At 39.1% G+C, this 12,694-nt stretch overlaps 1 protein-coding gene across 9 annotated transcripts in view; it reads right to left on the bottom strand.

Annotated features, from left to right (window-relative positions):
- Positions 1-1,568: 1,568 nt before the first annotated feature.
- LOC131224869 (probable cellulose synthase A catalytic subunit 2 [UDP-forming]) overlaps positions 1,569-12,694 on the bottom strand; it is a 28,446-nt gene continuing 17,320 nt past the window's right edge. For 7 of the 9 annotated variants that reach the window (XM_058220303.1, XM_058220305.1, XM_058220304.1 and 4 more), the window contains 6 exons: positions 12,023-12,160; positions 10,857-10,982; positions 10,556-10,768; positions 7,501-7,881; positions 3,045-3,395; positions 1,569-2,326 (listed from right to left, as the gene is read on the bottom strand). In XM_058220303.1, coding sequence (XP_058076286.1) covers positions 1,745-2,326; positions 3,045-3,395; positions 7,501-7,881; positions 10,556-10,768; positions 10,857-10,982; positions 12,023-12,160 — 1,791 coding nt within the window. In that variant the 3' untranslated portion in view covers positions 1,569-1,744. Of the gene's footprint in view, positions 2,327-3,044; positions 3,396-3,742; positions 4,002-7,500; positions 7,882-10,555; positions 10,769-10,856; positions 10,983-12,022; positions 12,161-12,694 lie in introns of those variants that run through there. The other 2 variants (XM_058220307.1, XM_058220312.1) reach the window with 2 other exon arrangements.

The raw sequence follows: 12,694 nt of genomic DNA, 5'->3' as shown, positions 1-12,694 counted from the left end.
ATTGACTGCCCAATGGATGTATCAACAACTAAATAGACCGCTTCCCGAATCCATTTGCATATTCAACACTGTGTATGAGAACCATGACCCAAAAGAAGCAGGTAAAGGCTCTCCATGAACATTTTTCAGTTGAAAATTCAAGTATCTTAAACAATTCAATCAACCCATGTAGCCTTCCAAAAAAAAAAAAAAATAATGGCTAAAATAGCCACATTTTCCACGCACCAACAAACACTTACATATAAACTAACAATATATTTCTACTATGTATATCATGTGTAGCTTTGGACAATTTTACCCACAGGGAAGCTAAACCCTTGAATTATTCAAGGACATTGGAAGGAATTTACTAGCAAAAAAGAGGGGGGGGGGGGGGGGGGGGGTATTTAAGTAATTGTGTTGGGTGTGTGCGGATGACCATTTGTTTGACCACGCAATTCACTTGCTTTTTAAAACTAGGGAAACTTTGATACTCTGACAGAGCAAGATGGTTGATACTCTGACACTAGGAAATTGTACAAGTGAAAAACCATGAACTCAAAATAAATCACACAAATTATGAGCTTTTATTTAGAAGGATATTAAACATACATACAGTCATTTGATTTTTCTTTTTCTTTTTTCTTTTTCTAACTGACTGTTTGATTGATAGTTAATGGACAGCGAAATCAAAACAAATAGTCAGTGATCCAAATTACAAGGAATAAATGCTCATTAATCAAAGAGTAGAAATGTTAAATCAAATTTACTTTTGGAACATAACCTATGTAATGTGGTTATCACAACTTAGATGGTTGAATTAAGCTAACATATGCCACAGGTACAATTTCAAAGCATGTAATTATCGGCCATCACACTCTACAGTCATATAAATCACTTTCCGCCCCTCCCACGAGAACCACTTCATTTCTCTCCATTTGAGTTGCACACACATGTGGGGCCCCAAAATGACTTGCAAAATGACTCGAGGGTTGTAGGATAAATGGGAGATGTTTAGGCAGCACTAGTGAAAAATAGGGCCGCAATGAGTGGGCCTCAGGCCTTTGAACTGGTCAGACTGAGTTTACCGGGCCGAGCTGGGCCTTTCAAAATATTGATTTTGCCTGGCTCATTGCCACCCCTATTGAAAAAAGAACCACCTTCAACATTATTATACTTGGGACCGACTAAATCATGCTTAGGTAAGACTATACGATAGCCAGTTCAGTGACCTCAGGTTAAAGACGAAGGTTGATGTACGGCCGATCATAAAATTTTTATTAATCCACCATTTAAAAGCCAACCCCAAAATTCTAGAAGAAACAGTAGGATGACGACAACAACGACGATGATGACCAAAATTCCCCCCACCAGAATGCCCAACTGAAAGAAAAAAAAAAGAAAGTAAAACTGACCAACTGACAATCAAGTATAGATAGAAACCAAGAATGGGTTCTTCATTCATGGCAGCCAATATTGACTACCTAAGCAATTCACCTTTTAGTAAGAGACTTCTTTCAATATTGCTCACCTGTTCCTGGGGCCCATCCTAACTATATTTGTCAAGTGACTGTAGCTAACTACGCATGAAAATCCAATTATTTTTGTAAATATAATCAGTAGTGAAAATCCAAGTATTTTTGTAAATAAAAATTACATAATTGGACAAACATATACAACATACAAATTTTGTTACCTTCATACATAATCCCTCTCACTGGATGAGTTACATGGCAATGAATGTAGATGAAGAATGCAACCCAAATCAGCAATTGATGCCGCAGTCCTGTAAATCTGGTCCACGGAACCTGGTAATGAATGGGTTAACCCGGACCCACGATACAGAAAACAAGGTTGCCAGAAGAAGAGACCAAACGATGACAATGGATGGGATCCTATGCCGGCGAATCAACAAGCCCTTGAGGAATGGATGAAGATGGAGAATTACCAAGGATGCAAACAACAACTTAGAAAAAAGCAGCGCCAGGGTGCCGTAACCACTGCTGAGAGCAAAACAAGTGCCAGCGACCATGGCCCATACATTGACAAGGATTAACGTTGTTGGCACGATCAGAAGCGATGTCCATTTGAATGCATACATCTCCACAAATTCATCATTATGAAATTTCTTGGTCATGACAGTGGAAGTCATATTCATACCTGACACAGCTTTGATCAGCCCTTGAAAAACGGCGAATAGATGGGAAGAAACTCCAGCAATGACCCAAAACTGCTGATTCCTCCACCATTCTTCGTTCTGAACCTTGCTCCACCTTATTTCAAGAAACCAGGTTGCTAAGAACGAGAGGAAGAGAAACGGAAGCAAGATGTTCGTGAGATTACTGACCTGCAAAGGGTGCTAAAGAAGATAATCATTTCAAGTGCTTTTAAACTACTACCGGCTTTGCATTTTTTTATGGGTTTTTATCAATAAGCGCTTTGACGATTAGGACAGGGAGAGATTATTGAAGAAATGATCAATTTACACACGTCACATCAGGGTTCAAAAATCAGGCCAGTCCCCTCCAGCTGCTCATCAGGTCAGAACCACTTTGAACATGCCCTGGCCCAAAAATGAGGCCAGTTCACTCATCAGGTGGGCTACATGTGTATGAGAAAAATCAATGATTAGGAATAAATGGCACTAGTGGCCCATCTGATGAGTGGAGTGGACCGGCCTCATGGGCGAGGGCAATTTCACAATCCCACCACCTGACAATTGACCTGGATGCCACACAGGTTCTCCACACTGGCACATGTGTCATAATCACTTATTCCATCATTCATCAGGTGGAAGTAGGCCTCACCAGGTGGGCCACGTGTATTACAAAAAATGGATGATTAAGAAATAAATGGGCAAGCACAAGTGGCTCATCTGATGAGTTGATTGGCCTCATTTTTGGGCCAGGGAGTTTTCGCAATGCCCCCACCTGATGAATAACCAAGATGCCACACAGGAGATCCACGCTGGCACATGCATCATAAATCACTTCTTCCATGATTCCTCACAAAAAACTCTTCAGCATCTCTCTTTTTATTCACACATTCTTGATAGAGGAACTTACCGCCGGAAGGATGAATTTTCCTGTGAGAAGACAGACTGCAGGTAGAGTGCAGTATATAACCAAGGGAATGGAAGTAAAAGGATAAACAGTGGCATTGATATAACCAACTCTCTGTAACCATTTGAGCCCGCCACTGTATCCATACCAGATTGGACAATGCCGGCTGAAAAGAATCTCAACAGAGCTGAAGGCCGATCTGAGCACCTGATTCAAACGATCAGATAGGTTGATGGGTGCAGATCCTCTAAATGCAGGACGTGGCGGCGTGCAATATATTGATCTCCATCCTCGTGCATGCATCTTAAAACCAGTCAGAATATCACTGGTCAAAGAGCCATATATCCAACCAATCTGTCAGGATTGACAAGCTAACAGGTTAGAAAAATTCATGGTGATGGATTCATAATTCAAGCACAAGTGAAAGAGATTCAGCTGTGATCAAACCAGAAGTATATATGATGATAGAGTTATTTGGTGACAAAATCAAGTTCAAGCAACCATAACCCAGAAGAGGAATGGGACAGTATAATGGAGAATGGCGTATGGCAGGACAAGTACATTTGTGGATGTGAAGCAACAAGATTTTTGTATGTTTTCCTTCACATAACTGGATTTTGTAGACCCAATGAGGAATTGCTAATAAATTCTTGAACCATTTAGTCAATGAACCTGGTCAAGTGATGAGTGTCCCCATCTAGCAGAGCCACGAGCCACCATCTGGCTGGACAGATCTCAATGGATCCTCCATGCGTTAGTAGGATTCCAAAAGGAAACCTGGTTAGAGGACACCCTCAGTGGGCCTTTTCCATGAAGTGCACACCAGAATGGACCATATGTTTGTGGCACTTACATGTGGTGATCAGTATCTTTGAATGGTAGGCCACCACATGCATGGGTCACAGGCTCATAGCCCAAAAAGCAATGTGATCGTACTTTGGTGCCCATCCAATCAGTGGCCTGAAAAAAGGAAAGTGAGGTCAGATAATGAGCCATGGTCCACATTCAAATGGCAAAATTCAAAAAAGATTAGATGAACATAGTTGTCCAATTATTGCAGTTTCTGGACCATGACCCATCCACTAAATCAACAATCCTGACCACTCTATATGACACCTGTATGGTGTGGACAGTACTCACTGGCAGTGTTCGAGTTGTCGGTATCGCTACAAGTTTCGCTAGCCAGAGATAAAGATATAATATCGTTATCGCCGATAATATCGCCGATAACCGGAAATGCAGGAAAAAATGGAGAAATATGGAGAAAATGATGAAATTTTTCTGTGAAACTTCAGGACATAAATGAATACACATATTTACAGATTCAGGAATAAAAAAATTGAAAAAAAAATACATTACATAATAAATTTTCATTTAATGGGACAAAAAAAAGCATGCGATGCCATAAAAAATCACTTTAATAACAACTAAAATGAGTTTATATATTACAAATGAAGCTAGCATACATAAATTAAGACATGTAAAAGTGAATGAATTCAAAGATGCCAAATGAAGGATGGATTGGATTATCCAATTAGTGTGGTTTTTTGCATGATAGAGATGTATGTCACAAATCCACTCCTACCATCTGTTTTGAAAGGCCACAATAGGATAATGTTCTAAAAGTTAGGCAGATCCAAAAATCTAGTGGTGGGCCATACCATTGTTTTTAATGGTGGGCATTTAATCACCACTGTTTCCCTTAGTGTGGTCCACCTGAGATGCAAATCTGTCTCATTTTGGACTCATGCCTTAAAATTATCTATCAAAATAAATGGATGACATTAATAAAATATATATCATTATGATGGCCCCACAGAGCATCGACCCATCAATCCAAAGATACAAAAAAGTGACACATGTGCACCATATAAATCAGTATGCTTATCGTACTGAGTCAACTATGTGGGGCCCATTGTGATTTATATATTTTATCCACCCCATCCATCCATTTTACAAGATAATTTTAAGGCTTGATCGCAAAGATGAAGCATATCCAATGCTCAAATGGACCACACCATAGGAAACAATGTGAATTGAACATGCTTACCGTTGAAAAATCATTAGGGGCCACAAAAGTTTTGGATCCATGTCATTTTTGTATTTTAACTTCATCTATCTCTGTGTGATCTTATGAACAACTTGGATGACAAATAAATACCACTGTGGGCCATAGCTCTTAGGAAGGTTTCAACTTGGATGACAAATAAATCTCCTTGGTCCAGCATGATGTTTATATACATTCAAACAATTCATGGTCCCCTTCCTGCTGGGATGAATTGAAAATAATAATAATAATCTATTTTTAAAAATCAATTTAGAGTATAATCTAAAAAATGAAGCGGATTCAAATCTTTGGTGGACCTTCACATGAGAAACAGTGGTGATAGGTCATTAAAACCTTCTCATGGATTACAGAAGTTTTGGACTAACCTAATATTTATTCTTTTTTATATAAAGGTTTACCAGACCTTAGGTTGGATGACAAATAAACATTACAAAAACATAAAAACATTAATGTAGGCTCAAAGAAGTTTTTAATGGTGGAGGTTTAACCAACACTCTTTCTTAAAATATGGCCCAGCTTAGATATCAATCTATTTCATTTTTTGGGCTAGTGTCTTATAATAATCTGAAAAAACCTATGGACGGCGTGCATAAAAAATAAATATATCAATGTGGGCCCGTCGTGAGAGACGCACCACTGTTTGTAAAGCCCCGTAATTGCACCGAGTTCATTCTCTAAAAGGGAGCTTTCGTCTTGGTTGGTGTACAAGTATACTGAGTGTTGGTGTACAAGTATACTGAGTACTAACGTCAGCAAGTTCTATGAGTCCCATCATGAGTTATGTGTTATATCCAAACCGTCCATTCATTTTATGAGCTCGTATTAAGGCTTGAGCTGAAAAATAAGATAGATATAAAGATCAAGTGGATCACACCGCAGAAAGCAGTGGGGGATTGAATGTATACCATTGAAACCTTTTTTGGGGTCACATAAGTTTTGGATCAATATTATGTATTTTTCCTCTTAATCTAAGTATTTTTGACCTTACCAACAGATTTAATTGAAAATAAACTTTATGGTGGGCCCTATGAATGTTTTAACGGTGAAAATCATTAACCACTGCTATTTCTGGTGTGGTCCATTTGACATTAGGTTATGATTTATTTTTTGATTCATGCTCTAAAATGAATTTGAAAAATGAATGAACGGTATGGATGTAATAAATACATCAATTTGGGGCCCATTTAATTTTTGATCACCTTTAAACCGTTCGTACAACTCGGAGCTCGAGGAGCTTCAGCACTCGTCATCGCATGACACGTACCCATGGATGCGGATTAGATATTGACAGGTTGAATCGCGAGTCCCCATGGAAGTGACGTCACCAAGTTATGTGGGCCCCACTATAATGTATGTGTTGTATCCACACCGTCCATCCATTTTGAGATATCATTTTAGGGCAGGAGCCAATGAATGAGGGAGATAAAAATCTGTACTGGACCCCGCCACAGAAAGCAGTGGGGAGAGTGCCCACCGTTGAAATTATCCTACGGCCCACCATAATGTTTATTTGAAATCCAACCCATTCAAAAGTTAAAAAATAAATAAAATAAGGGAAAACTTAAATATAAGCTTGATCTAAACCTTTTGTGGCCTTCAGAAGTTTTTAATGGTGGACGTCACTGTTCCCACAGTTTTCTGTGCTGGGGCCCACTGGATCATTGGATTTAACTCATTCTTTGGATATTGCCCTAAAATGATCTCTCCAAATGGATGGAAGGCGTGGATACAAAACATACATCATGATGGGGCCCACGGAACTTAGTGACGTCACTCAGTAGCTAGTCTAGCTACTCAACCTGTCAGTAGCTAATCCACGCCCCTTTCGTCTCATCTTCACCGAAAGAGCTTCCATCGTTTTTTCCGCCTAAAAAAATTCCGATTATCTTTCCCGAAATTTCTCTCGTTTTTCAAATCGCAACCCAAATCCCCTTCAACCTCGTCGAAATTGGGTTTCTTTTGAACCTATTCTTTTCAAAGAAAAAAAAGAAGAGATTTCTTACCTCTGAAAATCCGGCGCTATCAACCGTGGTTGGCCCACCAAATCCATCCGAAAGCCACTCCCGCGGGCAGATTTTGAGAAAAAAATGGTAAGAGATTTTTTTTTCTGTATCTGTTTTGTTTTTTTTTAAATAATAGGGAGAGTTGTCGCTGATAATTATTTTTTTTCCGATAAAATCGAAAATATCGCCGATATTTCGTCGACATTAGGAAGAGAAACGAATTTTTGGTGTTTCGGTGTCGCCGGTCCAGCGACACCGATAATATCGGCGATATTATCGATTTTTCGTCGACAATGGAAACACTGCTCACTGGGAACTTTTATGAAATGTGCATCATAAATAGCATTACCCTAACCCAGAAAGATGAACTGGCAAAGTATCATTTTACCTCTCTTCCCCAGGCTGTGTTATCTTCATAATCACAGCTTAATACATGAATAGCTTCTCTTAGGACTGTGTCAGGAGATGTGGACTGTGATAATCTATCATCCTCGACAAGAGTCGATTGGAGGAAAAATGCTGAATGACCAAAACATTCCTCCAAACCCACAAGACTGCTCAGTTCTGTACCAGGTAAACTCGAGCTCTCTTCGCCAAGAACATGAGTAGAGGAATAAGAACCAAGTGTCTCATTCGGAGCCTTCCTCATCATTGTACACCATTTCGGTTCCAGAAGAAGCTCATGTCCATACAAAGCTTTCCTGTTGAAGAAGCAACCTGTCCCAACATAGAGAGGCCCTTGTATTCCATCAAGACCCTTTAGGGTAATCTACATGTAAGAAAGGAATCCCAACCATCAGAGAAGTGATGTTTGCTAGCCCCACATGCACCTTTGCACACAGCACACAGCACACAGCCCAACTAACATGTGTGGGAATGGAACTTGTAATCAATGAATAAGGTGGCCCCCACTATGAAGATGAGAACATCTATAAAAATGAGGCAGGTACACATAAGGTGGCTCACTCTTATACAAAAAAAAAAAAAAAAAAAGGACAGTTAAAAAATTTGCCAACAGTCCACATTCAACACATGTGGAATGTCTGATGAATGGACCATCCTGATTTTTGTGTATATCTTATGCATTGATCAGTTGTCTCACACACTAGACATGTTGGACATGTGTGGCATGCAAAGGTGCATGTGAGAGGCTGTGCATGTGGATGTGAATGTGCAAATGTGTGATATTGCAAAAAGGCATTGCATGTCATGCTTAATCATTTCATTCATATGCTCAAAGTGGACTCAAATGTTTGCAAATTTTTTAAATGAACTTCTAAGCTGCATTGTTTGTATTGTTAGAGAAATATTGAAGCCAAGTAAGAGCGATCAAGCTTGGGAAACAGGAGAGTCCTTATATTTATGTACCACCACATGCACGTATATACATGCATTAAGGAACCCTGCATGATGCAAAAGATACAAAACCAAATTGCTTCCTTCCCTTGCATCAGCATGCACATTCATCACATAATTCTATGTCATTTGTTCATCCAACCATGGTATTAAAAAAATATTAAATTACAGCCGTAAAGACCATTACATAAAAGAAAAGATCACCCCTTTATGCAATACGGGGGTGAATTAATCTATAATGAACAAAGGGCCGTAAAGGCCGTATTGGCACCACTGCAGGACTGATACGCCGTTACAGACCAATGCAACCATAGATGGCCCATATATATATATATATATATATATATTAAATTACAGCCGTAAAGACCATTACATAAAAGAAAAGATCACCCCTTTATGCAATACGGGGGTGAATTAATCTATAATGAACAAAGGGCCGTAAAGGCCGTATTGGCACCACTGCAGGACTGATACGCCGTTACAGACCAATGCAACCATAGATGGCCCATATATATATACACACACACATACATATATATATTCAATTTTCTCTCTTTTTCCACTTCTTTCTTCATGTCAAATATAAAGGAAACTTAAAAACTAAATTTAAACTAGATGCAGGATTACTTTGAGGACCAAAACAGAAAATTGAATGGGATTCGATGAACTGAAGCGGAGTGGACCATATTAGGAAATATCAAAAGGGATAAACTAACACTTTTTTTCTTCATTTTGTTGCACTTGTATATAACAGGCCCTAATCCACCAAATCATGCTTATGTACGGAGCATAAACAGGACTTACATAACGAAACTATAATTGTGTCAGCAAATTACTCATACGTGGACTTATAATCTTTATTGTACATTGATATTAAATATTTAGAAGCCCAAATATGGGAGTTTTGCTGTTTTAGAGTTAGTCTCAGATTAATAGTATCAGGCAGCCTGAGACAGCATTCTCAACAAAGAGTAGACCATAACATCGTCAAATAAATATTCAAAACCATAAAAGAATACATATTTCGGATCCTTACATTTTTTAATTTCTCCAATATCTTTTTTTTTTCGCTTATTTTTTTACCGTTACATAGTTTTAACGGCCGTTATGAAGTTGTACCAGCCGTTATGGCCCTTAATGTAACTGTCACGAGGCCGACTATTACACCTGGCGTTACCGTTACATCCAATTATGATGGTTCAGCTCAAAATGTGAGTGTTACATATACCTGACCTGTTTCATGTGGTGGTTCCGGTCCAAACCGGTATGACCAATCACTCTGGTCAGGGTTATAAAACACTAATATAAACCATGGACACAGATGGGTATCTGTGGTTTGGAAGGATATGGACAATAAATAGCAACTGGAATTAAGAAAGCATTTGAAATCTAATAGGCTAACTACCTCTTAAAGTTTGGCTTGTCTCCAGCAATCAATTATGACTGGATTAAGAAGCTGACCTTAGCACGTCATGTGTCTTTTGTTGTGATTTTTGTCTAATGTTAATTCCAAATGTGAAATGATCCCATGCACCCTATTACAGAGCAACTGAACTCTCTTGGCCAGATGGAGAGTCCTAACTCCCAAGCAATGATCTGGACTTCCCATGAAGAGCAACCAACTCTTTATGGACAATCATGCCAAAAAACACATGATGAGGTGATCCTAACCATCCAAACAACTGCCCCCTTTTATTGTAATAATCCCCTTTCCAACACAGATTGGAAGGTTAATGATTGTCACATCAAACCAATTCTTAACATACAAAAGCAATCCAATGTGGCACCGATTAGAGGGAGTGTCTACTTTCATGATTAGATCTTGGTTGTTCAAGCCATTGATCAAGCGGATAGGATTGTCAATATGCGTGACTTTGGCCCAGTGGCACATGAAGAGTGGGTAGACCAGATAGTCAGTACATATCAATTACTCAAATGTCCACTAGAACTTGCAATCTAACATAGTGGCAATCTAACATAGTGCAAACTAGTTACATGGCTACATTCCCGTAAAAAATTCCTAATTCATAAAGGACTGGAAATGTTGCATGTAGCTCATGGGGATTGAAACAGAAGAGACGACTCACATCATACAAGACTGTATTGTGGTTTGCATAACGGTCACCTGCATTGATACCGTCGAATCTCTGGGGGAACTGAACATAGCACACCTTATCATTGATACCTGGGTCCATCATAAAGCACATAGCTTCCAAGAGGGCTTTGCTGTTGTTTATGTAGTGATTGCAATCAAGATTTAGAATGTAAGGCCCATTTGTAATAACAGCGGAAACTCGGACCTGAAGATTTCAAGAATGAGATCCCTAATTTTTCATTCATACTAGATCCACTCTATCTCACTCAATGATCCAGAACTTTGTAATGTACCAGAGCATTCATGGCACCCGCCTTCTTGTTGTGCTGGTAACTAGGATGCTTTTCTCGGGACACATAAACTAGTTGAGGCAATTCCTTATCATCACCAGCATCCAGTCTCCCACGGCCCAATAATATCTGAAATAGGAAAAAAAAAAAAAAAAATCAATGCAAGACAAATCAAATACCAACCATCATGGCCCAATGATATGAGCATGAACAGATGATCCCTGCTTGCATCAAAATATGGTGCAACTCACATGCATTGGACATGCAGACAATCTTGGATGTACATTCCAGGGGGACGCGGATAGCCTTTTGTAGGAAGTTCCTGCGCTAGAAACCTAAATGGGGCCCACCATGATGTTTGTGAGAAATCTACCCCGTCCATCCATTTTTTAATCTAATTTTAGGATTTGAGAACAAAAATGAGAAGAATCCAAGACTCAAGTGGGCCACACTAAAGGAAAACGTGGGTAGGGAAATTACTACCGTTGAAACCTCCCTAGGGTCGACAGTGATTTTTACATGCCATCCATACCGTTCATAACATCATTCCTACTGAGATGAACTGAAAACACAAATATAATCCTGATTCAAAACTTCTGTGGCCCCCGAATATTTCAACTATGGACATTCAATCATCACATTTTCGGCCCACTTGAGTATTGGATCTGGCTCATTTTTGGCCCCATGTCTTAAAATGATCTCAAATGGAGGATGGATGGGGTGGATTTCTTACAAACATAACAGTGAGCCCCACCTAGGTTTCCGGCACAGGAACTTCCTACGAAAGCCTTTCGCAGGAAATCCGCGTCCATTCCACCACTGTGGATGGGCCACCAAGTAAAGATCACACAATCAACCATTTTGTTTACAGGATGTGCACAGGGGTGGTGAAACAAAAAGGATTTTTTGTTTTTAATAATCTTCTGATATCCTGTTTGCAAGATCTTATTCCATGGTTAGGGTTGTCTGGCAATAGTAATTTTTGGGGGTGCATTAGCAATTCACAATGGGACCTACCAAGTAAAAGGACCAGACTAAACAAACAGACCATCCACATGTTTAAGACAAGGGAGTTGCACCATGCTGTAATGCAAAGGGGTTGCACCAGAAAATTCCTCTACATCTATTATATATGTGTCTGCATACATGAATGTAATTACAACTCTAACCTGTATCATCCCCGGATGGTCTCGAGTATTATTTCCAGGCCATGGGGTGCCATCTTTCATGGAGTAATCATGAGAAGGAACATTTTGGAATTTAGATACAAGAGCATTGACTATGACTTTGAATTCCTCATACTGCCCCTGCAAGTAGAAAAAATGATATAGCAAAATCAGTAAACATTGAGCCAAAAATGATAAAAGAGAATCCAAACTTGATATCATACTCATTATCTACCATGTTTAATTCATAAAATGCATCCTTGAACTTGTCCATCAAAGATATGGAATAAATCACCTATAATCGGTTGTAGACTAATTTAAACTACAACCCATTTTACAAGCATCTTGCCCTTGAAAATATCCAACATCTTTAAGGAAATTTTGGAAATAAAAATTTAGATGTAAAAAAGTGGGCTGCTTTCCAAATGACTAGTGTTAGGTGATCAGCTCCAACCAAGGTATTCTGTAATGGTAACAGAGCCCATAACAGGTAACAGTCATTGATGTTACCGTTACGGGTGATGGCCGTTACAAGGCCGTAACGGTTGGAATTTATTTATTTATTTATTGTGCCAGAAATTTTTGGAAAAATATGGACAAAATCTCATTTAATTAGAAGATTGCAAATATGCATTATTTTCTGGTTTTGAACATTTTTATGGTGTGACGGTCCAC

Source organism: Magnolia sinica, chromosome 14 (genome assembly GCF_029962835.1).
Source record: "Magnolia sinica isolate HGM2019 chromosome 14, MsV1, whole genome shotgun sequence".
NCBI lineage: Eukaryota > Viridiplantae > Streptophyta > Magnoliopsida > Magnoliales > Magnoliaceae > Magnolia > Magnolia sinica.
This window is presented reverse-complemented; position numbering and strand designations above follow the sequence as displayed.